We start from the raw sequence: 27,993 nt of genomic DNA, 5'->3' as shown, positions 1-27,993 counted from the left end.
AACTTTCAGGAACACCTCACACTATTGGAGGTGTGGAAAACAAAACGAATAAAATTTAACCCGGAAAAAAACCACTCACATAACCTTCGCTCCCTGCAAAAAGATCCCTCCTCCAGTCAACATCATATTCCCCTCCCAACTATGGAGGTGCAGTACCTAGGATTAAATACATACGTGAAATCCTCACACACGACTTAAATGACAAAAAATTATGAAATGTTACAGAATTCTTTCACGACTTTGATAAATGCTCTTACCTCAGGAGAGTGTTCAGGCCTCTGAACTGTACCATACTGCTAACCTCCCACCTCATCTCAAACCATCACCACCCTATTGCAAACGATACAACAATCCTTTCAACTCTGATCCAGTCATTTCCAGTGAAAACCTTCAGGAACACCTCACACTATTGGAGCCATGGTGTGGAAAACCTCTTTTAAACAAAAGACTGCTTTATAACACCATTGTGAAGCAGATATGCACTGACGGATTGGAAGTGAGGGGTTGAGCCAAACATTTCAATAATCTTTCGAATCCAAAGAGCCAAAGAGCCCCAATCTATAATCCTCAAATAAATAATAATCCTTGACGCTCCCTTTCAAGTGTCCAATGAAACTACCCGTACAGACCTAAATATTCCTTTTCTCCAATATATAATCTACTCTCATTATCACCAATTTCATAAAAATGAGGGGTCAAACCACTTTACAATACTTTCTCCATAGTATTCACAATTAAAAATCCATGGGCTATGCCGGGATTCGAACTCGGGACTGCAAGTGTGATCTCAGCCACCACAGTCCCCATGTATCTTTTATAACACTTAATATTGTTGTATATATTTACTTTACAGATGCCGATGCATTGTATAATAAACAGAAAAAGCAGCTAGCTTCGTTGACAAGCAAAATAGACGATTTGACAAATCAAATAATGGAGTATACAAAGCAGATCAATAAAAAGGCAAAACACCACAGGGAATGTAAAAATTAAAATTTGTTTAAATTGTGTAATTTAATTATTTATTTGCTAACCAAAATGACAATTTTTGCCAGATTGAATTATATTTTGTACTAAATATTGTTGAAGTGTGTTGTGATTGTTAGTGTAGTCGAAAATTCTGTAATTTTTAAGAAATTCCTACTTAGTATTTAACTTAATAGTTGTAATATGAACAGACTATTTGTATTTGATATCCCTTTGATCCTTTATACAATTTGTTTTTACTTTATTAAGAATTCTTTTTATAATGATTTTTACAGTCAGTGAACATTTAACCCAAATAATATTTATAATTGGGTTTATATACCAACAATATTTTGAGCTTTAATAAGTGAAATTTATATGAATTATAGTACAAAAATTTATTATTAGCTTACATGCTAATGATAATAATAATGTGCCAAAAATTATTGCATATTATTTAATTTATTATTTTTTATCAATAAAGATTAAGACCTTGAGAAATACATTTAATATATTATGTAAAAAAAAAGATGAAAGCATATCTGCAATATTTTATGTAGATCTGTGATTATCAATATTAAAATTAGGCTCACTACTAATTCTACTGTCAAGTGTTTCTTGTGAAAATTCACACCATCCATGAACTCCTATTAGTATGTACGTTTTCTTTTTTGTAAATAGAATCTCTCTTTAATTTTTATTTGAGAGTAATCTCAGAAGATATTTTTATTAAAACAATTATTGATGATGTATGTATTTCAGATTTTATGATTACTATTTTAAATCAAAACTAGAATTATGTGTTATTTTTTATTTTAATTTTAGCCCTTCTCCCTATATTAAGTTTATCATTCTATTTGGCCAATTATAGCAGTTTTTATCACACAAATGGAGAACCACGGTTGCCGAGTGGTCAGTGTGATAGACGCTCAGTTCGTTGACCCCACAGTTGTGGGTTCGTTTCCATCGCCCCTGGCCCTTTTTTTTTCCTTCCCCCCTACATATATACATTGAAAAAAATATGAATGTACTCTGGCTAATATAAGAGTTCATAAGGCCATAAAACAAATTACACATACACTATTCATTTATGAAAAACAATTACTCCTAATTGAAAAATTGTTGCTTATATATCTTACATGTGTGTCTTTGTTTATTATTATAGCTATATGGGCTTATTACAGCTATATGGGCTGTTTAGCTTAAGTTACAACTGAAGAGGTTGGTAGAAACAAATGCAAATTATTAAAAAAATGTATTACTTCTTTTTTTTTACAGGGTTGTTAAGTCAGGCCATAACATTTCTTATGATTGAATTGAAACGGCATTTTGCAAGTCAAAGTAATTTCAAATTGCCTATACTGGTAGATTATACAAGTCTAGGCGGGCTGACCATACATATATTTTTGTTTTTATAGAAATAGCTTAAAAAAACATTAACATGATATATAAACTGTTAATTTACCCATAAAAACAACTAACAAATACATAATGAGATTTTTATTTTCTTAAATGAAAAGTTCTTTTGTCTTATTTACTTAACTTTAATATTACACTCTTTATTCTTCACTACTATCACATGTAGCGTAGCATAATGCTCGATGCAATCATTTATAAAAACAATATACATAAATTGCATAAATCTATGCACACATGAACTTTTTTTACAAAAATATTCAGTATTTTAATAGGAAATGAATCACAATGTCAACTGAAAGACTTGTATTACACGATTTGCTAAAATGTAAGTTAGAAAAAACATACAAATTCAATTAAGTAACAGTTAACAATAATTTATTGTTCTAAAAATTCAGTTACAATTGAAATAAATTCATGCGGTTTTTCTGCATGTACCCAATGTCCGGCATCAAGATAAGTGAATGAGGCCTTAGGGAAATATTTCAAAATCTTCTCATTGTCTCCAGGGCTGAAATGGAAAAAATTGAACAGCTTCACAAATACAATTTGTGCAAATTATAAAATAAATTTAACTTACGGCAAATAATCAGATTGCCTCCCACCAATAAATAGAGTAGGTTTGTCAAAGGTTTTAGTTATTTCTGGAAAATTTGCAATTTCGCTACTGAACGCTTTGGCCAATGATTTTAAGTTCAATTTCCACTTGAAACCTGCATTTGTTCTCACTAAATTTGTTAAAAGGAACTGCCGAACACTTTCGTCCTAAAAGTTAAACTTATTATAGGATATCTTTGAAACATAACTAAGCATAATGCAAGTGTATCAAACATGTTTTCGCTGATTATTTATTATTTAAAAACAAGGAGTATTACTTAGAACAAAGTTTCAAAATAGTAATTTTTTTCAACAAGCAGAGTTCAGTCACTCAGCTTCATCAGTAAATAAATCCACAATTATAAACTGAACTTAACATGAGCATTTAAAAGGCAGAGATAACAAATACAAAATCTATATGAAAGCTGATTTGATTAACCTAAGCGCTTTACTTCCAACTTTAAACCTTAATATTACTCAAAACTATAGAAGGAAGATGAAATAATCGGGAGTTTTACTCATATCGTTTGTTCCCTTTTTAACTTACTGTTAAAAAAAAATTAAGAATTATTTAAAGATTGTGAGATGCAGTCTGGTGTGACATAGGTTAGAAAAATTTATCTTTATTGAGCCAATGTTTCAATCTTTATTGAGATCATCATCAGAGCCTGGGATTTATAAACATTGTTTAAATTTGTGTAGAGGTTAGTGACCGTTAATTGATAGTCATTCAGATATCGTGAGATGCGGTCGGGTGTTGAGGTAGGTTTCAGAAAAACATTTTCTTTATCGTGCCAACGTTTCGATCTTTTATTGAGATCATCTTCAGGGCCTGGGATTTACAAACAATGTTTACATTTAACAAATAAATTGTAAATCCCAGGCCCTGAAGATGATCTCAATAAAAGATCGAAACATTGGCACAATAAAGAAAATGTTTTTCTGAAACCTACATCACACCTGACCGCATCTCACGATATCTGAATAACTATTGTTTAAATTATACAAAAACGCATAAGATGTGAAAATGAATTTATACAATAATGTTCACAATATATAAATGTTAGGTTTAATCGAAGTATTTGTACTCACTCAAAGTGTGTTTTCTGTGTAGTCGCGTCACTGTTGGGTATTTCGTGTTGAGAGTGTTAATGAGATTGTAATGTTTTTTGTTTATACATGTTTGATTTTGGAGGAGGGGGAGGATGCAGGGATAGAAATTGGTTTTTCTATGAGAAGTCGGCTTCTTTGAGGTGAAATGGATAGGCCTTTTTTAGGAAAGAAAATGTTTTTCTAACTTACATCACATCAGACTGCATCTCACCATATTTAAATAACCATTAATTCTACATGACCTAACCTCCAGACTTAACCACTGAAATCCAGCCCGGCCCTCTGACACTAAAAATTCATTACAACACTTGTATTAAAAGAAAGTGGCAGTGTCGGTAGGCCAGATCAGTAGAGAAAGGTAATCTTCACCCAATTAAAAAAACGCCATGCGATGTTGTCACACGATACTTTTGGGTCAAAACCTGAATATGTGTTTGGTGTGTAGAGAAAGGTTGCTCGATGGGTTGCATCTATTTGAAGGGTGCCATACCTTAGTTAAGTATAGAGAGCGAAGGAATGCCACCTGATATGAGAATGGTTCTCGAGCTTGGCAGTATTTGGCCCCTCTGTTCCGATTATTGTAGGAAACAGGGTTGTTTTATTGTACATGATAGTTTTATGTCACTTGGGTCTGTTGTTTATTAGCATGAATAATATGCCAATGGTAGAATACCCATCGATCCTCAATACCAAGTACTCCACCACCCTAACTGAGTCAATGGTTTGTAAATACGAAAGAATGTAATTAAGAGTGAGTGGGGTGGTTTTAGGAACTGATTGTGTTGGGGGCTGAAATGACCTAGCTGGTGGTAGCTCCTGGAGCCCAACCTCGACGGTTGGTCGGATAAGATTAGTCTGTCCTCGGACTGCCTACATCCGGGGTGGGTGATTCTCGTGGCCTGCCTATAGTTCATTGTAAATTGCAAAGGCCAGAATTGTGATGATTTGAGCTTAAAAAATAAGGATTGAACCTGCAGCATACATAGGTGCATACACAGTATCTTCATTTACCTAAAGGTTTATGTTTATTTTAATTAACCCTCAACACTACAGGCATGTCTGTAAGTCATGCAACTATTGATTTTGCCCTAGTCAGACACACACATAAATCTAGGTCAATATTTCAGGGTCATCGTTGCCGAGTGAAATGCTATTAAGAAACGTATAAGTTTGAGGCACTAACTTATGGATTTGGACATTATGCTTACGATCAATCAGCTTTACTCATGCTTAATGTGAACCGGTATAAAAATAACATAAATACAAAATGTAAATAACTCACTCACAGAAACAACTGAACTTATTTGCTGGTCTGCTTCTCTTCTTCCTTGGGACATAGTTAAATTTCTATCTATTGTGACATTTTCCATGATTTCAAAGTAAGATTGGAGAGAGTATATGTCACTGCTTGTCTTTATTGGCGATATATCCACAACAATTAATTTGTCAACAAATTCTGGCTGAAAATTATATAAAAATATGATATTAAATTGAAGCCGAGTGTATAAAAACAATAGTGCTTTTTATTAAGCTCTGCAGATTTTTTTTTTTTTTTGTAAGATAGTTTAAAATTAAATGGTTAAATAATATGAAGAGTTCTGCAATGCGACAGACCTTTTTTTATTATACTGGTCTGCCTGTTCCCACTGTTTGTTTATCAGGTGTGTTGAGGCATTTTGCCATCTTCAGTGGTTGAATAGGCAGACTAGGGTGATCGGAAATGAGCAATATTATCACACAGTGTATAAAATTAAAAACAATTATCTTACATAATTGAGTGAATATAGCATCATTGATCTTCCTCCCATGCTATGTCCTAAAAGAGCAACATTTGTCATATTTGAAGATTTTATAAAAAAATTGATATCCTTTATCATATGGTAATAAGAAAATTCATCAGTATGAGGACTATCGCCATGGTTTCTTGCATCCAATGCAATAACCTAAACAAACAGATAATGAAAAAGCTGTATAGTTTTATGTATGAAATTTGTGTGAAATTAAAAGCATTTTTCAAAAATAAATAATTATGAGGAAAAAATGGAAAAAAGCGTCTGCCAAGCAAGGGAAAATCAGTTGGTATATTTTAGATTATTTAGATATAGAACAAGGAGCAAGATTGGGCCTTAAATAAACTTCTTATATTATGGGCATGCAGAGGAAGGTCACACAATTGAAAAATGGTTCATTACACTAGCCCAAAGATGGTTTCTGAGTTCCATGACACCTTCCTGTCCTCAGTTAAAGTTTATTTTCTGCACATCATTAAATAAGATTTTTTAAAAATAATTTTCTCTATCTTTGTTTCATGTTGATGATGATGAAGGATACTAGGAAGCTAGGGCTTGGTATTTCCTAAGTACTGCAACGTTTTGATTTATTATTTCGCCACAGACCCACCTATACGTACATAAACATTCAATCTTTTAAATACATTCATACAATATGTACATTGTACAATTTAGGGGAATCACTAGGGTATTTGATATTACACTAGTGCCTTCTGCCTTTCACTCTGAACACAATTACCCTAAAAAATCTAATTTGGTTGGTATTCTATATTCTTCGGAGCACACACACCCACTCTCTCTCTCTCTCTCTCCATCTAATATGCTAATAAATGCATTCATTCGGTAACTTACCTACCAGGGATATTCTATATTCCACCACAAACCCACCCATTCACTCACAAATTCACACTAATAAATACAGTCATCCTAAATTGGAAAAGCCATGTGTGGAAAGTCATTAAATGTGATGCATTTAACACTTCAGTTATCCATTCCTATTTGATATCCAATTAAATTTTCACTGCCATCTCTGCTGTGCCTTACAATTTGATCATGTTAACCTAATTATAAGTTCTGAGCCTATAGATGGTCTTTCAGATCCTTCTCTGGCCAGTTTGTCTGCTTGTTCATTATCCAAAATTCATTTATGCCCTGGCATCCAAGATATTGTCAGGTTGTTAAGTTTGCCCAGGTTTTGGCAATTTTGTTTGCAGTCACTGACTATTTTGGAAGTGACCTTTTCACATACTGTCTTTAGGGCTGTTTCACTGACTGATCTTATGAGAATTTTTTTTAAATCAGCGTAACCTCTTCTAAGATTTTATATGGTACAAGTATTTCTATTTATCCTTTCAGCAATAAATACTTACCTTAATTGTCAGTTGGAACTTTTTAATTTAATTGTTGTTTTACTAGAAATTTAATTTTTGACAAGCACTATTATTATTTTACTATAAGTAAACTGGCAAACTACAGTAGCCTAGTGGTTATCCCATTACACTCTTGGCTGGTCAACCCTAAGGTTGTTGGTTTGATTCGCTCCATCACCCCTGGAATTTTTGATCCATCATATAAACAAGAGAATGTACCATTAATACCGGGAGAGGTGGTAGCAGAAGACAGTATGGAACTCAGTAGACATGCACTCTAAGAGACTCATTTCAAACTTTACAGAGTATTAGGAATCAGAATAAATAAGAAGAGGTGGCAACAAACAGAATTATGTTTTTTTGACAGGACTCAATAGGCTAGAACCTTGGAGAATATAGAAATATGTGAAAAGTTAAACCCCACCCACCAGTCAATCAAAATAAGAAAAAGAACTTGGCAAATATTCTCCTAACTGAGCAGGATTGCAAAAGTGAATCGGAGACTAAGCACTAAAGCCCTATCGACAGCATAAAGTACCTGCCTACAGTGGCATACAGAAATGCAGCGTGGGCGACAAAAATGAAAAGCGAAACCAGAAATATTCTTGAACAGGGCCAAAAAAAATCTTACTACGATACCCAAAGACTTACAGGACAACATCCTCCATGCATCCCTTAAGCTCAACCTGCAGGCAGCATCCTTCAAAGCAAGACTTAGACAAATAAAAGACGGGAAAGAACTGAACTTATCAGAAGTTGAAGATCATGATCTGGACTGTCTCAAAAGTGCTCCAGAAAAACAATGTTTGCAGTTTATGAAAAAGTGGATAGATGCAAGATGGCAAACAAGGTTAGGTTGACTTTCAAATTCTTCCCTAAAATTGAAGAGAGGGCAAAAGTTAACTGGTTGCTGTCTGATCACAATGTGATGCAAATGCTAATGAGCCACGGAAATTACACGTACGAAACAGCCCGTTATGTTCTGTGTGCCAAGTGGAAAGTAGCACACAAAGTTTTCGTATGCCTTCATCAATAAAAAGAAAGGGAAAAATTAAAAGACTCATTCCCAAAAAACTGGCCACCTGACTTGAACGAAATGATAAACGAAAAAACATTGTTTCAGGGTTTATAAATTGTTTAACGAGAGCATCATACATAATTTTTAGATCTACATTTATTTATTTTAGCATTTATTTATTTACCTATTGATTTGTCTATTTAGTTTTGTATGAAATGTTATTATTCACTGAATTAATCATATAATTAGTCCTGCACATATCTATTGTGCTATTTATTTATTTATTTACCTATTGATTTGTCTATTTAGTTTTGTATGAAATGTTATTATTCACTGAATTATTCATATAATTAGTCCTGCACATATCTATTGTGCTATTTATTTATTTATTGAATTTATTGTATATACACAAATTATATTGTTACATGCATAATTAATTTCAAACCTGGCTAGTGTCTTCTACATACTGTAAAAGGGAGATTCATTACGGTACCTTTTTTGATGTAAGTTTTAAAGGAAAAAAAACCACAACTTCTTTTAGCCTCGCCTTTAACCAGACAAGACCTAGGAAAGGAGTTAGGTTAACTACCCCCTACTGCCCAAAATTTTAGTAAATTGTCACAGTGTGCTGGTACAATGTCTTCCTAAGATACGGCAGGGTGGTGGATGGAAAAAAAAGGATTATAACTCTGGAGAGAAAAATGTTTTGTGCTTTATAGTACAATCATGAAAGAGGAATATTTTGAACATTGCCACAAAAAGAAAAAGTAATAAAATTCATTGATGAACTTCAATAGTGTACTGTAGTAGAGCATGGATCAAAAACAATCAACTTGTAGGGTATAATCATACCTTCTACATTCTTAGTATAAAATAATCCTTAAATAAATAAATCCCATCCCAAGAACCCACCACATCCACCTTAATCGACGATGAACTCGAGGCCTTCTTGCCCCTTTAATCCCTTACACTGAGTGCCAGCATTGGCTGGCTTCTCATAGCATATGTCCTCCGGGTGCAACACTGGCGCTAGTGTTAGTGCTGCGACCGCATGATAAGAAAAACGTACAATGATCATATTTGTAATATATATGAATCTGTATAGGCTACAAATAAATATTAATTATAAAAAAATAATCTACTAATGAATTAATCAAATTAATCAGCAAAAAATACAATATTCTAATAACATGTTATCAGGATGCTAGCGATTCTTCATATGTGTACTCGTTTATGCTGAAACTACAACAAACTGCTTTATTTACTGTAAACAGCAACTAATATCACGACAAAAATTAAAAATGAACTAAATTGAAAAATTGCTACTGCAAACCTAAATGTTTCAATTGAGTCGATGATCGCCAGGCTAAATTACCTTTCTTTTCGTTTTGAGATGCAATGTCTTCGAAAGTGAGTGCCAATTACTTTTGGAGCCGAAAATGCCATGCATTATAAGCAGCGGAGATTTACCCGTCAAATCATCTATGTTAGTGCTTTCATACGAAGCGAATGACATCTTAATTGGTGAAATTCTGAAAAAAATAAACGAAATATTATTACGGACTAAATGCTCATTTTATTTTCAAATAGTTCCAATCTTGGACAATATAAACATAAGTTATTTATTAATGATTTCTATTTGTACTCACAGTGGCTTTAAAATATCATATTATTTGTAAATTTTTAATTAAATAATATTATTATTAATTTATAAGTTTATAAAAAAGTTTAATAAATAATTAATATTTATTTAACATAAAGTTAAAGCTTTGAATTCCGCTCGTGACACTGACTTTTTTATCTCAACCAAGACCTTACATGGAATGAATAATTAATTGAAATAAAGTTAAAGGTTTTAATTAATAATATAATTAAATTGGAAAATATTAAACAAAGAAAAAACCAAAAGCAACTGTAAATATGTAGACAAGATTGTTAATTATTTGCAAACAAAATAAGTTAATCCTACTGAGAAACAGAGTAATGTATTTATTTAGTTTTTTTTCTAATATTGTGAATTGTCAATGCCTGTGAATTCAAAAATTAATTTAAAATTACTTGTAAATCTGATGGTTTGATTTGATGAAGAATTGTAGTTTCCTTAATGAAAAAGGTCTTAACTATCCAGTGATTGATAAAATATTAAAATGAAGTTTATATAGTGAAGAGAAAAAAAGCACAAAAAGCACTGAGCCTGTTGTAAAAACAAAGATACTGGAATATACAAACGATGTTATTTACAGCCAGGTAAAATGAGATATTATAAACAACAAAAATTGTCAAAAATTACTCAATGAACTCAGCAAATGAAATTAGTAAATGTGTATAGGCAAAAATTCATCTGAGTTACCAAAATGATAAGCAACGACCAAGCTGAAGCTGCTTAATGCGTCAATTTTTTGGACAAGCTTCAGAACTGGTTGGTGCACATATTTACATAATTTTGGACAGTCAAGCAGCTACAATATGTAATAAATTTGTAGGATTTTAATTAACTCAAAATTAGTGAACAGCAACTAGCTGAACCGGAGTATGTGCTTAAGTGTAACTGGTAAAATGGCCTGAGAAAGAAAAACTCAAGCATTGGACAAAAGACCAAGTATCAGGCAAGCTAAGAGAATTATAAATCGCTCAAGAAGGAAGGCAAAAGAGGTATTTCTCAGCAAGCAAGATGTGAGGAAAATCTTAACTACAAGACAGAAACATGCTGCTCTGTCAAGAGAAACAGTACATTGGCACTTTGAGAATGTGAACGGCTCCAGGTGGACAAATATGCAACGTATAAGGTGACAACCAGGAGACTGAAAAAGTTCGGGGAGTTGCAGGTTGGGGATTGCTGCTTCAAAGCCATGAGTTCGAGTATCTAAGCTTGATACTCACTAAAAAGAATGAGGTACAGGGCATCAAATCAAGGGATTGCAAGAAATATGTGTTCCTCTGCTTTAAATTATACCCTTTGGAATAGAAAAGTATCCAGAAAAGTAAAACTATAAAACAGTTCAGACTTGGACAATGACTAATGCGGTAATGAAGCTGAATTGTTGGGAGAGGAAGAATCTGTGTTGTGGACAATGGAAGGTACAGAATAAGAAAAAATTAGAAGCTGAAGAATCTGGGCCAGCTAATAATAACCAATACTTTGGATCTATGATCCATCTAATGTAAGTAGTTGGTCATTTTTTAAAATAATTTTACATGCAAATGTAGTCAAAAAGAAAAAGAAATATAAATGCTGTAAATAAAACAAAGAAAGTAGAAAAGTATACATCTTATTTATTATCAACTCATATCTATAAATCCATGCGTGCCTTGCATAACGAATCAAGTGTAGAGAATCTGAGTCCCCAAACCCCCTGACAGAGTGAAGAAACCGAGTTGAAACAAATTTCACCCAGAATTGAACACTGCCAAAAAGTGATATACGGATTCAATGGCATGAGAGTTGCAGAGGGAACAGAAACCCGAACCATCTCGAACATAACTTAAATAGCCACTGGATAAATAAAAATAATAAAAAAAATTTGTTTACATCAAATAATGCTTGAGAAGTTTTTAACTTTTTATATAAGTACAGGTGAGAAGGCGCTAGGACACGATAAGACCATCATTATAGTGCTGAGTGTTTTATTTTAAATAAAAAAACAGAAAAATGCTCATTCCAGTCAGAGATGTTTTCTATGGAAAAGGAAAAATCAATATCATACTTCAAGAATAGCAACCTCCGATGGAAGAACCACAAAATCCTAAAATACATTATTTTCATGGATGTAATTTTTGAAAATTTCAAATCTGGGAACTCAGTGCCTTCAAAAGATTGAATAAAGTGCAGCTTAAGCATGGAAACAAACATTAAATCAGTTTCCAAATACAAAAGATAACTGGAGTACCACATGGCAAAGTAAATAGTTCTCTTATAAAGAAATGTGATATTTGGTTGATCTGCATATCTCCATATTTCATTTTCACAGATAGCTTAGATAATGAATGGAGAGGAGTGTACCTAGTTTGACCTGCAATTGGGTAGAAGTGAGATGCACAAGCTTCTGAATTTTTATTTGGAGATTGTGAGATGCGGTCTGGTGTGACGTTTAGAAAAACATTTTCTTTATTGGGCCAACGTTTCAATCTTTACTGAGTTTCTTATGAATTTTGAAAGCTCCTACAATATTTCTATGAAAAAGGATAAGTTGTAAATCGATTTTGTTGATGTTGGATTCAAAAAGTTCTTTGAAAAGCTTAAAAAACCTCAATTTGAAGTTTGGCGGAGATTATTTAGTAGCTTGGGTAGCAAAAAGAGTAATAGAATTGTAAAATGATAAAGGTACCAATATAATTTTTTTGGGGCCACACTAGAATTAGAAGGAATTCTAATGTCAATATCCTTGCAAAATGGGCTATCTATGAGGGTAAAACCCTAGTTGTCCAGATTCCCCATCAAGATGCAAAATTAAGTATCAATGCCATAATTCATAAATGGCGCAAATATCGTAATGATTTAACAATGGGAGCATTTTATACCTCAATAAACCTCGTGTTAAATAAGCATCCCCGGTTTCAAGAACTAACCTGGACAAAAAGAGATAGGACAATAATAACCAGGCTTAGATCGGGCCATGGCATATGTGAGGTGTATCTGCATAAAATAAAACAGCGGAGTTGTAATTTATGTAGAACATGCAACACCATTGAGGATTTAGAACATGTGATGGCTTGCTCTGGATATGGGGAGAGAAAAATTTTTCTGGACAGAATAAATGCAATGAAGGGTACTGTTACCGGTAAATTGTAAAATCTCGCTTAATTTATACTATGTAGAAATATATAAATGCCTACTAGACTTTGTTTGGTATAGAATAGAAAGGGATATCTGAGGTCATGCAGTGGGTGTTCTGGGGTCGGTCGAGTCAGTTGCTGCTGTCTTGTGGGTGGCTTCCTGAGCATGTGGGGGTCTTGGAGGTTTGCTCTTTTCCATGAATGTTTTGAAACAAATGGTTTTTATCCACACCTCCAAAAAGACCTCCGCAATGGAAAAATCAAATAATAGGATTGAAGGAAAATAAATAGATAAGTCTACTCTCTCAAAAAATTGTTAAATTAGTAAGCTTAACATTGATTGGGATTGTGTCTTGGGTTATAATAGATGACCAGGTTTAGTTTAACACCAATTTTGCTGTCAACGCCTTTAATCTGTTCAGGTAGATGGATTTGTTTGGTGAAGTAAAGGAAGAGAAATTGTCCTCTGTCCTTATAAAGGACATCCGTGTGGTAAAAGATCACAAGTTATACCCCATTTAAGATGGCTGGAAGACCTTGGAAAGATTAGAGCGAGGCAGTGGAGAAGGAATTCACCACAACACTTGGCAGGTCTTGTTAAAGGAGGTTAGTACATGAACCATAGAGCCAAACAGTAAGTTATCCACAGCTCCAAAAAGACCTCCGAAATGGAAAAATCCAATAACAGGATTAAAGGAAAATAAATAGGTAAGTCTACCCTCTCTCCCCATTTGTTGGTTGCAGCCAGGTTGGCAGGCTCTGTATGCCTGGGCGGTGCTGACCTCTTGGCATGTGTCTATTTCCATGGCTAAAGTTGGACTTTTTCTATCCTCTCGAATCTCTGGAAACTCCACATCTGTCAACTGTAACGAAGTATCGCACAGTGTTATATACAGATCCCGCTGGTATGGGGTCTCCCTTAGGCACAGCAAGGTGAATGGTGGAAAAAAAAGTTAAATATTGTAAGCTTAACATTGATCAGGATTGTGTCTTGGGTTATAATAGATGACCAGGTTTGGTTTAACGCCAAGTTTGCTGTCAATGTCTTTAATCCGTACAGGTAGATGGATTTGTTTGGTGAAATAAAGGAAGAGAAATTTAAGATGGCTGGAAGACCTCGGAAAGATGACAGCGAGGCAGTGGAGAAGGAATTCAACACGACACCTGGCAGGTCTTGTAAAAGGAGGTTAGTACATGAACTATAGAGCCAAAGAGTAAGTTATCGACACCTCCAAAAAGACCTCCGAAATGGAAAAATCCAATAATTGGATTAAAGGAAAATAATTAGGTAAGTCTACCCTCTCTTCCCACTCATTGGCTGCAGCCAGGTTGGCTCTATATGCCTGGCCGGTGCCGACTTCTTGGCAAGTGTCTATTTCCATGGCTAAAGTTAGACTTTTTCTACCACCTCGAATCTCTGGAAACTTTACATTTGATAGCCATAACAGAGTATCGCACAGTGTTATATACAGATCCCACTGGTATGGGGTCTCCCTTAGGCACGGCAAGATGAATGATTTAAAAAAATGTTAAATGCTTAATAAAAGCATAATATTGATTGGGATCGTGTCTTGGGTGATAATAGACAACCAGGTTTGGTTTAACGTCAAGTTTGCTGCCACCTTTAATACATACATGTAGAGAAATTGTCCCCTGTTCTTATGAGGGACATCTGGGTAGTAAAAGATCACAAGTAATACCCAATTTAAGATGGCTGGAAGACCTTGGAAAGATATCAGCGAGGCAGTGGAGAAGGAATTCACCATGACACCTGGCAGGTCTTGTTAAAGGAGGTAGGTACATAAACCATAGAACCAAAGAGTAAGTAATATGTGGTCTATGATGACAACAATTTTATTGTGAAGACAATTCAATAAGCTATTTAATTTTTCATTTATCTTTAGCTCTTTTACAATCAGAGGAATCTGGATTAACCAGTCTCTTTTCATTAAAAGGTTTGGCCAGAAACTATGTCTTACAGGCCAATTCTATTTTACATTCCAATTGATACCAAAGGCTTCTCATTTATAAATTATTTCTTAAAGATAATGAAATAATTAATGGTGTTTTTTATAAATAAATATAAGCCTTTAGTTCTAGGTTTTCCAGCACCTGCTGGAACTAAAGGCTTATATTTATTTATAAAAAACACCATTATGGAGTTCCACAGCAAGAACGGTGCCACACTCAACAACATCTCAAATAATTAATGAAAAATTGTGGCTTGTTTTTTTTTTTTTCATTTTACAAAATCGTAACTTACCCCTCACCAGTGTGGATGCCGGTACGGGAAATTATCGGTGTTAGTTTGTTAATTTTGGTTGCATCGCGAAAGAGCAGAACGTTATTCAAAAATCTGATCATTTTATGTAAAAGATATGAATTAAAAAAAAATATATATATAAAAATAAAGGGCTCCGAATACAATTCTGCTGTACCAGAACCCGAACGTGTTATCATACAAATATCATACAAGATAAAGAGTTAACAGTCCGCAGAAACAGCATGTTAAGGTTTCGGTTACAGAGATGAAACCCAAGAGGCGTCTGTTTCCAACAAGACTCCCAGAATCCCGCGTCACACCTGGAGCACTGCGCTTTTTTAAAATTCAGCGTTAACCGCCTCTTCTCAGGCGGTTAAATTACTATTACTTAAAATAATACTACTATTCGTACTGCATCAGAAGTACTACTTCTATCTTATGCAGAGAAATGTTGCTCGATGCGTCCAACATAATAGAAACTTGTCATCCCTTAGCTCTTTACAGAGAGCGTGTAGGCATGCCGCCGGATTTAAGAATGGTTCTCGAGTACGGTAGTTTCTGGGTTTCCAGTTCCTCTTTTTAGATGACTTTTATTTATATTGTACATAGATCTGTTTTATGTATTTTGTGGTTCTGTGTTTTGTCTGAGTGTGTAAATTTATTAGTGTGAGTGGTGAGGAGCCGACGTTGAAATGTAGTCACCATCATCCCTCCAGCAGTGTGTGTGTTTTAGCTTTTGAGTCAATGGCGGAATATTTATAAAAGTACTCCTTTGACCATAATTTAGATTAGCTTATTATAAATGATGATATATTTTAAATGGGTAATTTGCAGCTGAAATTTGGTGATTAGTTTTCCAGATTAGCTTATCACTATTGTATGTAAGTCTGTAATATCGACTACTCCACTGACTAACCAGAATGAGTGCAATGTACAAAGGTGTTTTAGTGACTGGGAGATTTTTGGTGGCCCTGGCAAAGGCCGGTGTCATTTTGAAGTTTGTTGAGACGATAAATTGAGGCAGGACCGTGTGTGTCTGCCATTGGTAGTGGTCCATGACCATGAAAGGGATGACTCTGCAGTAGGTAGCTGAGTGCAGCAGTTGTCCAGTAGCCAAGTCGGCTGTGTTGAGAAGGCGAGATCAAGTTTAATGCTGCAAGTACTCTTGCTGTCATTGTTGGTGATCCATTAGTGATTGGTGAGAACTCGTCGGAGGGATGAGTCTCAAAGTATGAAGTGAGGTCTTGTTGGGGAGATGAGTCAGTGGGGCAGTGCTATGAAATGGCTCTACTCTGCTTGCCTGTAGAGTGGAGAGTGAGACCATTCCAGAACTGATAGTAACACCTAGCCGGTATCATGGTAACTGCAGGTGGCCACCACAGTGTGAATGTATTTATTTGTGCAATTGTATTACAGATGTTAGTTGTAGGCTGAATTATATTTTGCAAGAATTGGAGGTGGAAATGACCTGGCTGAAAAGACCTTGGAGTCTAACCTGGTTGGTTGGGAAGTGACTATCTCCTGAGCATCTGGCTCAAGAGAGATACTAGTGACCCTGCCACATAATGGTGTAGGTGAACTCCCCTGAGGTATAGCCTCTACAGGTCAGCACTGCTGGGAGTGACAACCCTTTGGGGTGAAAGTCCAATACTATCTTACAAGAACAGTTCACCTCCACTTAGAGGTCTGGGATTTTGGTGGCCCTGAGAAGGTTGGGTGTTATGGGTGGAGCCGATGGTCAAAGTCCATGGACTGATGTTGAGGAGCCAGATGTTGTTGCAGCGGGAGTCACTTGGTAGCAAGTGAAAGGACTCGCGCAGCAGGCAGCCACGAGCTGTTGAGAGTGCAAGAGATGATGCTGCGAGTACCCTTGTTGATGGTTGAGACCTTGTCGACAAGTATATAAAAGCAGGTTGAGCTCCTGCTTATGTACAGAGCAGCTGCAAGCTCATTGGTTGCAGCTTTGAATGTGAGACCACTGTTAAAGCAGTGCTGACAACTAATTGATAACTTGTGAACCACAGGTGATCACCACAATAAGAAAGGATTTTTCTTGGGTTACCTGGGCTTACGGGACTCAAGTAATGTGGGGTATTGCTGAAGGTTTCAAATGGAAATGACAGTATAAAAGTTGCTCAATAGTGTCGAAATTAGGATGGTGGTTTAATGATAGGAATGTGCCAGCTGGTAACTGGTAAAAAAGTGAAGAAAGTATTAGGTTAGGCAGAGGAAAGTATGTCAAATGCCATATCAAGAAAAATACTACCTTAACTCAAGAGAGGTAGACGTAAGAAACACAACAGTACAGTGTTGCTGGATGGCTGTGTCTAAGGCTGCACCAGAGGTGTCTAGCTTGGCACATAGTTACTTGCCTGGTGATACATCCTTGTCAACAACCACCTAGAACATTTGAGATCAGTCATGTGATTCGCTTGGTGTTTCTCTCTAAACGAACAGTCAAGTCTATTTTTCCTGGCACGTTGCCAATTGGTTTTTAAAATTTGGTCATGGTTGATGACTCATTAATAGCTACAGTTTTTTTTTCTGTGATTAATATCTTGTTTTTGTAATTTATATGTAATGAGGTTGTAAGAATCTTGTCTTCATACTTCAAAGTTGTTTGTACAACACGATGAATTCACTATTTTCACTTCTTTCACAATTGACACGGTGTACTCAGCATTAAGAGACCCTCCGCAATCTTTCGTACTTCAAAGAAATATTCTCTGCCAAAAGCTTTTGTCTAGTCAATTTTGAGCTAGACATTTCAACAATGTAAATGATCAATAATGGTGACAGGCTTTGATGCTTTGGTGTGGCCACTACGAATCTAGGCACTAGGTACCAGGTGAGCCATCAGGTAACTAGGCTAGGCACCAAGCGACCTCTGGGGGGGGGGCCTTAGCTGGGTGACACCTGCAAAAACCAAACTGATGGTTGGGGTTTTGGGAATTTAGGATTGGGAGAATTCGTTTTAAAATAAGATATTTTAGAACTAGTCTGTCAGGCCTATGCCTGTAGGAATTTGGTTGATGTGGTTTTTTTGATTTGTCATCATACAGGTGACAAATTGTTTCAAGGCCTACTTAATAGGTCACAAATATTATGGATTTCCTTGGAAGGTGTTTCAGAATTTAATTAAGGGTGTAGTCACGTTGAATACAGAAGCTTTGTTAGGTTTATGGTTGATACAATATACTGACCAATTGATGGAGGAAACAGTTTAGAAGTAAGAGATAAAGGGTGAGGGGTTAAAAAATATTCTTTGATGTTGGTGTAAACTCAACAGGTAAACAGCAAAATAATTGCAAAATAATTTACTTCTCGTCCGACTTGTACCAAAGATCAGGCGAAGAGGGTGGATCCCTTATGGTAGGACAGGATTTTCCTAGTTGCAACCCAGAGAAACTTTTGTTTTGTTACTTGCAGACCAACAACCACTACCATTATTTTGACTTGTTTGTTCGGTCGGTTCAAACTGATTTTCTGGAGAATTTATCTTTCAAAAGAAAGTTTGTTGTACTGATTTGTCAATAGTGTATGGAACCAATATGTGTTGGGTTTAGAAGGTATAGCTTTATATTTGGCATAGATTTGGTAGTGGCCCTGTTAGTTAGGCTTTAATACAATTTCTTCCTGCCCAACTGTTCTGACCTTGCCACTTATGTAGAATGTTGTCAGAAATGATTTTCCAATGCTGTTCTTTTGCAACACACTCCAGTGAATTAAATGTTTGGCAAATAGATGCATAGCTGTGCTGTTGGTTCTGTTCATCCAAGTCCACCTTTTATTACTTTTTCAGTCATTTAAGATTCACATAAGGATTGGTTTATAGTAAGTATTACATTGAATTATTTTTACACCTGAGTGTTATCTACTTAATGCTGACTATCTAATCTTAATTTGAATAAACAAACTTTATCGCAGTCACAGGAGAGAGGTGGGACACCTTGAAATGACAGGACGCATTCACTGGTGTAAACAGTAATATTAATGACTGGATGGTCAATAGATTCTTTCCTAACAAATATAAATACAAGTAAGCTTTTTAATATTCTTAATATGGTTGTATTCAATTTGTCAGATACTGAGTTTTCATCTCAGTCTTCAAAATATTTCAAAAGAAAGCGTACAATGAAATTTTTTGTTGAATATTTGTGATTATATGCTGCTATCTTGTACTAAAAGAAGTGAATTGATATATTTTCAGACAAGTTTTCAAATGGACTTAATGGAGTGTAATGACGCTCATCTTTGTGATGATGTAAGATATCAATTGATACATATTTCCAAATTACTCGACCAACAAAAGCAAGTTGCCAAGGTAAATTGTCATATCAATTAACTTATAAGTAAAGAAAGTCTAAGCTAAAATTTAAGGGGCCAGTATAAATGTTGACTATTTTGGACATTCATTATTACATAAAAAATCAAAATAGTAAAATTTATTATGTTACAAAGGCGAAACTTGCCAAAATGGACACGGAACGATTAATGGTTAAATTAAAAATAAACCGTATAAGCTAACACTAGACGCCCAAGATGAAAAGGATGAACTCAAGACATCTGCAGCAAGCCTGCAGTAGTTCACCGTTGAAACAAATTTAGTTCGTCTGTTATATCACGAGAGTATGATGTCTGCGGTGTGATGAACCTGTAATTTGGTAAATGATCATTTTGGTCTGTCAGAAACAACCAAAATACTGTGAGATTTTCTAATGGAGTTTGTGGGGTGATGAACCTGTTAAGGTTAAGTTTAATGGTTCAAAAGAAGCCAGATTCTTTGTCTTAGAATTTTATGTTGATCTAGAATCTTGCCATGATTCTATACTGATTTTTATTTTATTATTATATGAGTAGACGGCATAAATGCCTGTAAACACTCAACGTATCATAAAACAAACAATTAAAATTTACAAAGTTTCAGTTGAAGTTTCATGTTATGGCCATGACTTTTGAGGATGGATGTAGTGAGAAAAGTTGATGTGAAGTGACATATTTATTTGTAAGGATTGTATAAGTTTCAATGAGATCTCGCCTTTCTCTACAATCTTGAAGATTGTTAAATTTAGGAATTTAAGTCGGTCGATGTATTAGTATGACATGAATTTTTTTAGTCTTGGTAAAACATCTTTGAACTTTTTCTCCGAGTTTAATATCTTTTGGAAAGTAGGGGCTCCAAATACTACTTGCAAACTCTAGTATGGGTCAAACATAGGTAACATAAATATTTTAAGTATTTCAGGAGAAGGTGACGGAAATGTACATTTAACTTGGTATGTAAGAAAGCTTACTTTTTTCTGTTGGCGATGTCCAGGGTATGTTTATGTCACTTTAAGTCATTAGATATTGTTATCCCAAGTCTTTTTAAACTAATGTTTAGGCCAAAGAACTACTAATAAGTTTTTAGTGCCCAGATGGAGAACACAACACTTGTCAAGATTAAGATTAAGACCCGAAAGTAACGACTAGTCAGAAATCTTATCAATGCTCATTCGCAATTCAGTGAATGCAGTCAAGGGATTTTGGAATATCTTGGTATAATTGAAAGTACTGCTTTCATAGTTAATTTTATCCTTTGTACTACTGATACAAAGGATGAATAGAATTAGACCCAGGGCAAATCCTTGCGGAACAACAGACGACATTTTGCACCATGTTTTGTAAAAACAGAATGTTTTGAAACAAAGCCATGCTAAGTGAGAGGAATAGTTTTATTTAAGATTAACTGAATGAAGATAGGTCAATAATTTGACTATGGGTCTTGGAGCCTTTCTTGAAGGTAGGAGTAACAATAGCACCATTCTGGGGGCAAATAAGAATTATCAAAGAGAGTTTGAAATATTTGTACCAAAAGTTCAGCAATCGAGGAGGCAGAATTATTCAGGAAAGGTGACTGCCATCATAGCAAGATCATTATTTGAAAAGGTAAGATGGTCCATGTACAGAAGAGAATTCCTCAGCAAATAACTCTACTAATCTTTCAGTCGACAAACCTAGTTGATTAGCATCAGGTTCAATTAATGGAAAAAACATTTCTTTATGTTTAAAATTAAGATTAGATCAGATATTGTGAATTTTTGGCCAAAAGTTTGTTTCCGTAATCAGAACGAGCTTTAAACCAGTATTTAGAGATTATAAACTTTTAGACTAATTAGAGTATGAGTGAGTCTAGGTCTTAAAAGCCCTAATGTAGAACCTGCGGAACAAGCAGAAATTCATAGACAAAAATAATAAATAAATCGCAAGGCTGATCTTTGGCAAGTGTTGTCAACATTTCAAAATCTATCCTGGTTATTGTTGTAGTTTAACTTTGACTAAATTTTTTAGGAATTTATTTTGGAATGTAAAAAAGCAACTGATAAATTGTCTAATGAGATCAAATTTATGAAAAAGAAATTTAAAGAAATGGCAAAACTCCTTGAGGAATTAGCTGAAACAGTGGAGTTAAATTCTTCAAATGCCAAATTTTCAAATTCTGGCTCCAATAATGTCTCAGTGACTGGTGTGCAAATTCCGATAAATACTAATGGTACAATCTTTTAATTAGCATTATCTTAGCCACAAACTATTTTTCAAATAAACACATTCACCAAGTTTAATTTTAAAAGACCTCTTTTGTAGGACATTTAATATGGGTCATAGATAATTTTCAAACTAAAATGGAAAGTGCAGTTGAAGAGCAAAATGTTCTATGCAGCCCTTCATTTTTAACCAGTGAATTTGGCTACAAGTTTGAAGTATGCTGTTGATAAAATGTCTAACAATAAAATTTGAAAATTGTTCTTCTAATTTTAACAGGTTGTAGCGTATTTAAACGGAACAGGACAATGGACAGATAGATGCATGCTGTTTTCCATAGAGCATTGTCCAACGCCTTGGGATGTCATCCTTCCTTGGCCATGCAGAGTGAAAATCATATTCACGCTAATTGACCAAAGCAGAGACAGGACAAAGGTAGCTGTGTTGATATCTGACTTTGCTCATTAATTCACCAATTGTAAATTTGTAGGCAAAAGATGTAACAAAGCTGTTTAAAAACGTTATTATAAATGAGAAGAAAAAAGCTTTCAGGACATTTTTATCAAAAGAAATATTAAAAGAAAAACAGTATCTCAACAATGGGTCAATTCTTATTGTATTAAGTGTAAAAGAGATCCATGCAGATGGTGAGAAATAAAATTATATTAATATTTATACTATTCTTGATACGAGTTACTTAAAATAAAATCGATTGAGATAAATTTGTATGTTATTCCTTTGAAAATAGTTTTATTGATTGTAAACAGAAGAGCAAGGCAGAAGCAGAATGCACAAAAGTAGGTGAAATCAATGTTCATCAATTATGATAAATAATTGAACAAACAAATCATACATGTGCTAATGATATAATTAATTTAGGAACTTTTAGCCTAAATTGACATTCTCATTAAAGGCTTTTAGTATAACTTTGATTTTACAAAGAGGTTATTCAATTTCAAGAAACATTCCAGCAATTAATGAACATCTCTAAAGACAAACCAGATTTCAATAGCTGTTAATAAATGTTATATACCAAATATACTTATTAAGAAGCATCATCAGTAATTAATAATTAGTATACAAATGATTTAAGACTGTATAGAGAAGAATAAGAAAGAACTGGAATTAAAAATGCAGCAGGCTAATCGAAGAAATTCAGAAAATGTGTCTTCTGAACAAACAACCAAAATTTGCTACACACATAATTGTGTGTAAGTTAACAAATTGCAGTTAAATACAAGATCAGCGACATTGTAGAGCTTTTGCAAAAGTATCCGAAAGCCTACAAGATATCAAATCTGCACACAAAATGCTGAAATAGCAAATTAAGGATGATAATGACAGGATTGATATAGGAAAAGATTTGTGACACTAGTTGGAAATGGTAAGAAAAGTCAGAGCGAAACCAGCAGAGGACACTGTAGGAGAAAGAGAAGGTTTTAAGTTTAGTAAGGCGAAGAAAATGATCAAAGGTTTTAGAAAAATAGAGAGGAACAAGAACTATACCCACATTAAAGGCTAAGAATCAACGATTCAGCTAAAAAGTCGACAAGAGAGACTACAAGATTGTTCAAACAGTCTAGAAGATACGAAATTCAATGCCAATTATTAACATTTAAAAACTAAAAAATGACAATATAAGCCTAGTAGTTATTAAACATATTTTCTTATCAAAACACAAACTTATTCGGCTTCAACCTTGTGAAAATCCTGAAAGGACTTACAGTTTTTTCCACCAAATTACCTCTTTTTCATTTCAAATTAACCCTTTTAAATTTGAAATTAAACCTTTCTTTAAATCAGTAAAAAAGTTAAAAATCAGGACATTTTTACAATTAAAATATATATACAATTAATAAACAAACAAATTATTCTTCTATTATAAGTTAGAGATTTTAAAAAAATAAAAATATTGTGCCCTGATATAAACACCATATGAACATTAATTAATTTTTTTATATTTTAAATAAATAAAGGCATTCTCTTTCCACTTGGGTCATTTTCTTGCTTGATTTTAAACACAATGGCACACTGAATGGTAAACCCAAGGTAGGTGGAAACCATGGAACAGCTGTACCGCCCAGGGGATGAAAGTCGTTGAATTTTTTTTTCTTCTTCTTTACTTATTGACCTTCTGATGTGTAGATGTGTCACAGATCAGGGGCTTCAATTTTGACATTGTAAGGCCCTCTGAGGCACTTCTGGCCCCTGCCAAACTCGATCCCATAAGCGCATACAACTGTGATAATTAAATTTTACGGAAGTAAAATTTATTTTTGTAGAAAGTGTCACCTAAACTTTAAGGCTAGATAGTACCAAGTTATATTTTTGAAATTAGACTAGATTCCTAATTCACAATAACAAACTCAATTCCTTTAGAACATGGAACATATTAGAGATGATGCTGTCCTATTCTCAATCCTCCAAGGGCAGTTTCCTCTTCTCCTGAGGTCTAGGAGTACAGTAACGTAATGCTTATTTCACAGAGCTTGTTGTTTCCTTTGCTACTTCACTCTCTCTGCCATTGTATCCAGATATTATGTTTAATGAGAGAGCCGAGGTCACTGGTCGATATGTCCTTAAACCATTTCACTGTGGCAACTTTGGCCGCCTTGTTGGTATTTTACTGCCCTATTATACTGCAATGGCTAGGCATCCACATAAAATCTACAGTTGAACTCCAATTTTTGGGATTCCTTAGAGCATAAAATATCCATTGTGTTAAGGCTGATGAAGTTGATTAAAAAGAATTTAAAAAAAAATGGAGAAAAAAAGGGAAAAATTATCAATAATAATTAATTTAAAAAAGGTTTAGCAATAAATAAATCAATCAAGTAACGGCGAGAGTGTGTATTCTGTAATTGTAATTTATTTACCCACTTCCTTCCTGTAGGGATTTGCTGCACAAAGCGCAAAGAACTCGGGCCCAATTCCTTCTGACTTCATGGCAGTTGTTTCAACAAATGTCCAGTGGATATGAGAAATGGTCAAATACAGTAAAAATGTGTGTGGGGATTCCATGAGATATTAATGGTTTTATGCTATTTGTAATACTATGTAAAATAAGAAGCAAATCGTAAAGGGTATGCAACGAATGAGAGCAGGACTAAAACTGAATATTAATTCAGTATAAAGGTATGATGGAGCAGGGAAGGGATTACTTTACCTTAAATAAAACAACTTAATCCTCTGGAGGATTGGCGTAAACACCTAGTATTAAAACACTATAGGTGAAAATATTTTGAATAGCGTGTAGGACAGACAGAAAATAGGTGCAAATTATTATTTCTTTTTTGGATGACAATATACTTAATCACCTTGTAGATGGCAAGCAATTTAGCAAAAACCTGCTACAAATCTGAGAAAGTGAAAAATAATACTTTCTTTTTTCACATACGAAGGCAGCCCCAACTCCATCTATGCTTTTTGGCCTGTCTGTATGTATGAAAACAGCGTCTTTAAGATTGCTTTTTATGTTCAAAAATTCTTGTTGGTAGTGTATGGGAGGGGTTGAATTTTTGGAAGTTTGGAAACCAGGGAGAGGAGCAGCTTACAGTTCTGTCTTATATTATTTTAAAGTATGTGAATAATTAATGTTTATATAAGGTATTGGTTGAGATAAAAAAGTCAGTGTCACGTGCGGGATTCGAACCCACGACCTTCGGCTAAATACGCCGCTGCTCTACCACTTGAGAGTGATTTCAATCCAACTTCCCATCTCAACCCCACCTTTCGAATTTTCCCTCCTTTTTGCCATTTTACCTTATATAAAGATTAATTAATTGAAAAACGTAATTCGGTCAATCAGACCACGAACTCAACTCTAATGAATTTAATATGTGAATAATAATCTAAAATTTAAGATAGTTTGAGAGATGCAAATTGGAAAATGTTTTCTTGAGTAACTGTCATATTCTTCCAGGGAAATGAGCTGTTTGGCTGCCAAAAAATGTATTGTAGGGAAGAGAAGTGTGTTTTCATTTTGCAAGTATGACAGCAAGAGTTTCAGACTCTGAAATTGTAAATCTGCCAGTTAGTTACATCATCAAGTGTATTTTGCATGTTAAATTCCACGGTCTTGATGTTTTTACTCATGCAGTAAATTATTAGGCCATCCTGTATAGTATACTGCGAACTGGTAACTTTACAGATTCAGAGACATTATTTAATGCTATGCAAAATAATAGCATGCTCAGGACAAATCCCTGTGGTATGCAGTTTCCTTGTATAAATTCTTTGGAAAAGGAATTGTTGCATCTGACTTTATGCACCTTGACAATAAAGGTAAAGGGGTGTCCATCTATTCCATAACTTCTTAAGGAGTCTATTATTTTTATTCATCTCAATGTATGATCAAAGGCATTTTCTAAATCAAGAAAAACTACTAATAGTTTTTCTCTGCAAGTGAAAGCATAATGTACCTCAGTCTCCAAATTAACAAGGTTGTCTTGTGTACTCCTGCTTCTTTTGAAACCACTCAGCCAAGAAGAAAGAAAATAATTGTGTTTCAAGAACCAGACCCAACATATTGGCTATTATTTTTTCTACTAGTTTGCACAATGAACATGTCAAAGAAATAAGGTGATAACTATTAACTTCATGAGCTTGTTTATTCTTTTTTAGAATAGGAATATTTTTGCACAGGACCAAATTTTTGGGAAAATGCCTAATACGGAAATTTTGTTAAAAATTTCTACAACAATGTGGCCAGAATTAACTGTAGCTAATATTTTATAGAAGTACTTTCCTAGGTAATCGGTTATTTCTTTTGGATTATTAATTTGTTTTCTCTAAGAATTTATGCCAGAGTTTCTTACTGAATTTAGTTTGTTGTTAATGCAGGATGAGTGTTATTATTAAAGAGTAAAGACCGGATTCCCATGCAATTGCATCTTTTTATTGCTCACTCTGATTGCAATGAAACCAAGACAGAAATTTGTTTCATAGAAAGGAGGTCCTTTATTATTATGCGTTATTGCATGAAATTGCACATTTTTACAGTTTACTGCACAAAATTGCATTTTTTCCCATTTTTTTATGCATCAAAACAATGTAAAAATACATCATTTTTGCTATTGACTTGCTATTTGCAATCCGTTTTCCCATGACTATTGCTCAAACAGGCCACTAGTTTTATGCAAGAGACCAATATTTATATTTAAAAAATCTCGAATCAATAATAAAAGGATCATTTGTTAAACATATATTTAATGGTATATAACTTTTATTTTTAATTGTAATTGATTTTCTTATGGTTTTACATTTTTGTATTGCTTTTCTTTAAAATTTAATTTTGGTTAATTTAAAATTAAAATGCGTCAATTAGATGTTAAAAAGATTAACTTCCATTTAAAAGGGTTTATTTGATATTAAAAAGATTAACTTGAAGTTAAAAAAGATTTAATTCAAAATTAAAAAGTGTCAATTTGATGTTAAAAAGATTAACTTGAAGTAAAAAAGGTTTATTTGATATAAAAAAGATTAACTTGAAGTAAAAAAGTGTTAAATTTGAAATTAAAAAGGGATAATTAAAATAAAAGGTTAACTTGAAATTAAAAATTGTTAATTTGAAATAAAAAAGGTTAATTAGGTGATAAATAGATTAACTTGAAGTTAAAACGGGTTAATTGAAATGAAAGGTTAAGTTGAAATTAAAAATTGTTAATTTGAAGTTAAAAAAAGGCTAATTGGATGTTAAAAAGGGTTAATTGAAATGAAAGGTTAATTTGAAGTAAAAAAAGGTTAATTGGATGTTAAAAAGATTAACTTGAAGTTAAAAAGGTTTATTTGATATAAAAAACATTAACTTGAAGTAAAAAAGTGTTACATTTGAAATTAAAAAGGGATAATTAAAATAAAAGATTAACTCGAAATTAAAAACTGTTAATTTGAAATAAAAAAAGGTTACTTTGGTGTTAAATAGATTATTTTGAAGTTAAAAAAGGTTAATTGAAATGAAAGGTTAAGTTGAAATTAAAAATTGTTAATTTGAAGTTAAAAAAAAGTTAATTGGTTGTTAAAAAGGGTTAATTGAAATTAAAGGTTGATTTGAAGTAAAAAAAGGTTAATTGGATGTTAAAAATACTATTAGTCCTTTCAGGATTATCAAGGTTTTGGCCAAATAAATTTGTGTTTTCATAAGAAAATATTAAAAAAAAAACTGTT

General features: G+C 33.8%; 3 protein-coding genes across 3 annotated transcripts in view; 2 read left to right on the top strand and 1 right to left on the bottom strand.

The window, feature by feature from the left end:
- Nucleotides 1-1,772, top strand: part of LOC106670439 (laminin subunit beta-1) — a 34,564-nt gene extending 32,792 nt beyond the window's left edge. Inside the window, exon 34 of the mRNA XM_024230409.1 lies at nucleotides 854-1,772. Within this exon, the coding sequence (XP_024086177.1) occupies nucleotides 854-993 (140 nt within the window). The 3' untranslated portion in view covers nucleotides 994-1,772. The remainder of the gene's footprint in view (nucleotides 1-853) is intronic.
- Nucleotides 1,773-2,451: 679 nt separating this feature from the next.
- Nucleotides 2,452-15,531, bottom strand: LOC106670496 (protein ABHD11-like). The gene is made up of 6 exons (XM_014400921.2): nucleotides 15,307-15,531; nucleotides 9,646-9,802; nucleotides 5,862-6,035; nucleotides 5,379-5,552; nucleotides 2,963-3,147; nucleotides 2,452-2,893 (listed from the first exon to the last, which is right to left on the bottom strand). The coding sequence occupies exons 1-6, from the start codon at nucleotides 15,501-15,503 to the stop codon at nucleotides 2,761-2,763; spliced, it is 1,020 nt and encodes a 339-aa protein (XP_014256407.1). The 5' UTR covers nucleotides 15,504-15,531; the 3' UTR covers nucleotides 2,452-2,760.
- A 3,693-nt stretch (nucleotides 15,532-19,224) lies between these two features.
- LOC106670497 (TNF receptor-associated factor 4) lies at nucleotides 19,225-22,538 on the top strand. Its single transcript, XM_014400923.2, has 6 exons — nucleotides 19,225-19,345; nucleotides 19,517-19,630; nucleotides 21,637-21,838; nucleotides 21,931-22,046; nucleotides 22,108-22,263; nucleotides 22,319-22,538. Exons 2-6 carry the CDS (start codon nucleotides 19,529-19,531, stop codon nucleotides 22,484-22,486), a joined length of 744 nt encoding a protein of 247 aa, XP_014256409.1. The 5' UTR covers nucleotides 19,225-19,345; nucleotides 19,517-19,528; the 3' UTR covers nucleotides 22,487-22,538.
- Nucleotides 22,539-27,993: the final 5,455 nt, after the last annotated feature.

Source organism: Cimex lectularius, unplaced genomic scaffold (genome assembly GCF_000648675.2).
Source record: "Cimex lectularius strain Harlan isolate CLEC.00 unplaced genomic scaffold, Clec_2.1 scaffold31, whole genome shotgun sequence".
NCBI classification, from domain to species: domain Eukaryota; kingdom Metazoa; phylum Arthropoda; class Insecta; order Hemiptera; family Cimicidae; genus Cimex; species Cimex lectularius.
The sequence above is the reverse complement of the archived record's forward strand: the minus strand, read 5'-3'. Positions and strand labels throughout refer to the sequence as shown.

Coding starts and splice junctions, on each gene's coding strand:
- LOC106670496 (XM_014400921.2), bottom strand. CDS start 15,503: ATGATAACACGTTCGGGTTCTGGTACAGCAGAATTGTATTCGGAGCCC. Junction 3,148..5,378: donor AAATAAGTTCAGTTGTTTCT/GTGAGTGAGTTA, acceptor TTTAACTTTTAG/GACGAAAGTGTTCGGCAGTT. Junction 2,894..2,962: donor AGGCAATCTGATTATTTGCC/GTAAGTTAAATT, acceptor TTTCCATTTCAG/CCCTGGAGACAATGAGAAGA.
- LOC106670497 (XM_014400923.2), top strand. CDS start 19,529: ATGGACTTAATGGAGTGTAATGACGCTCATCTTTGTGATGATGTAAGA. Junction 19,631..21,636: donor AACAAAAGCAAGTTGCCAAG/GTAAATTGTCAT, acceptor TAAATTTTTTAG/GAATTTATTTTGGAATGTAA. Junction 22,264..22,318: donor AAAGCAGAGACAGGACAAAG/GTAGCTGTGTTG, acceptor GTAAATTTGTAG/GCAAAAGATGTAACAAAGCT.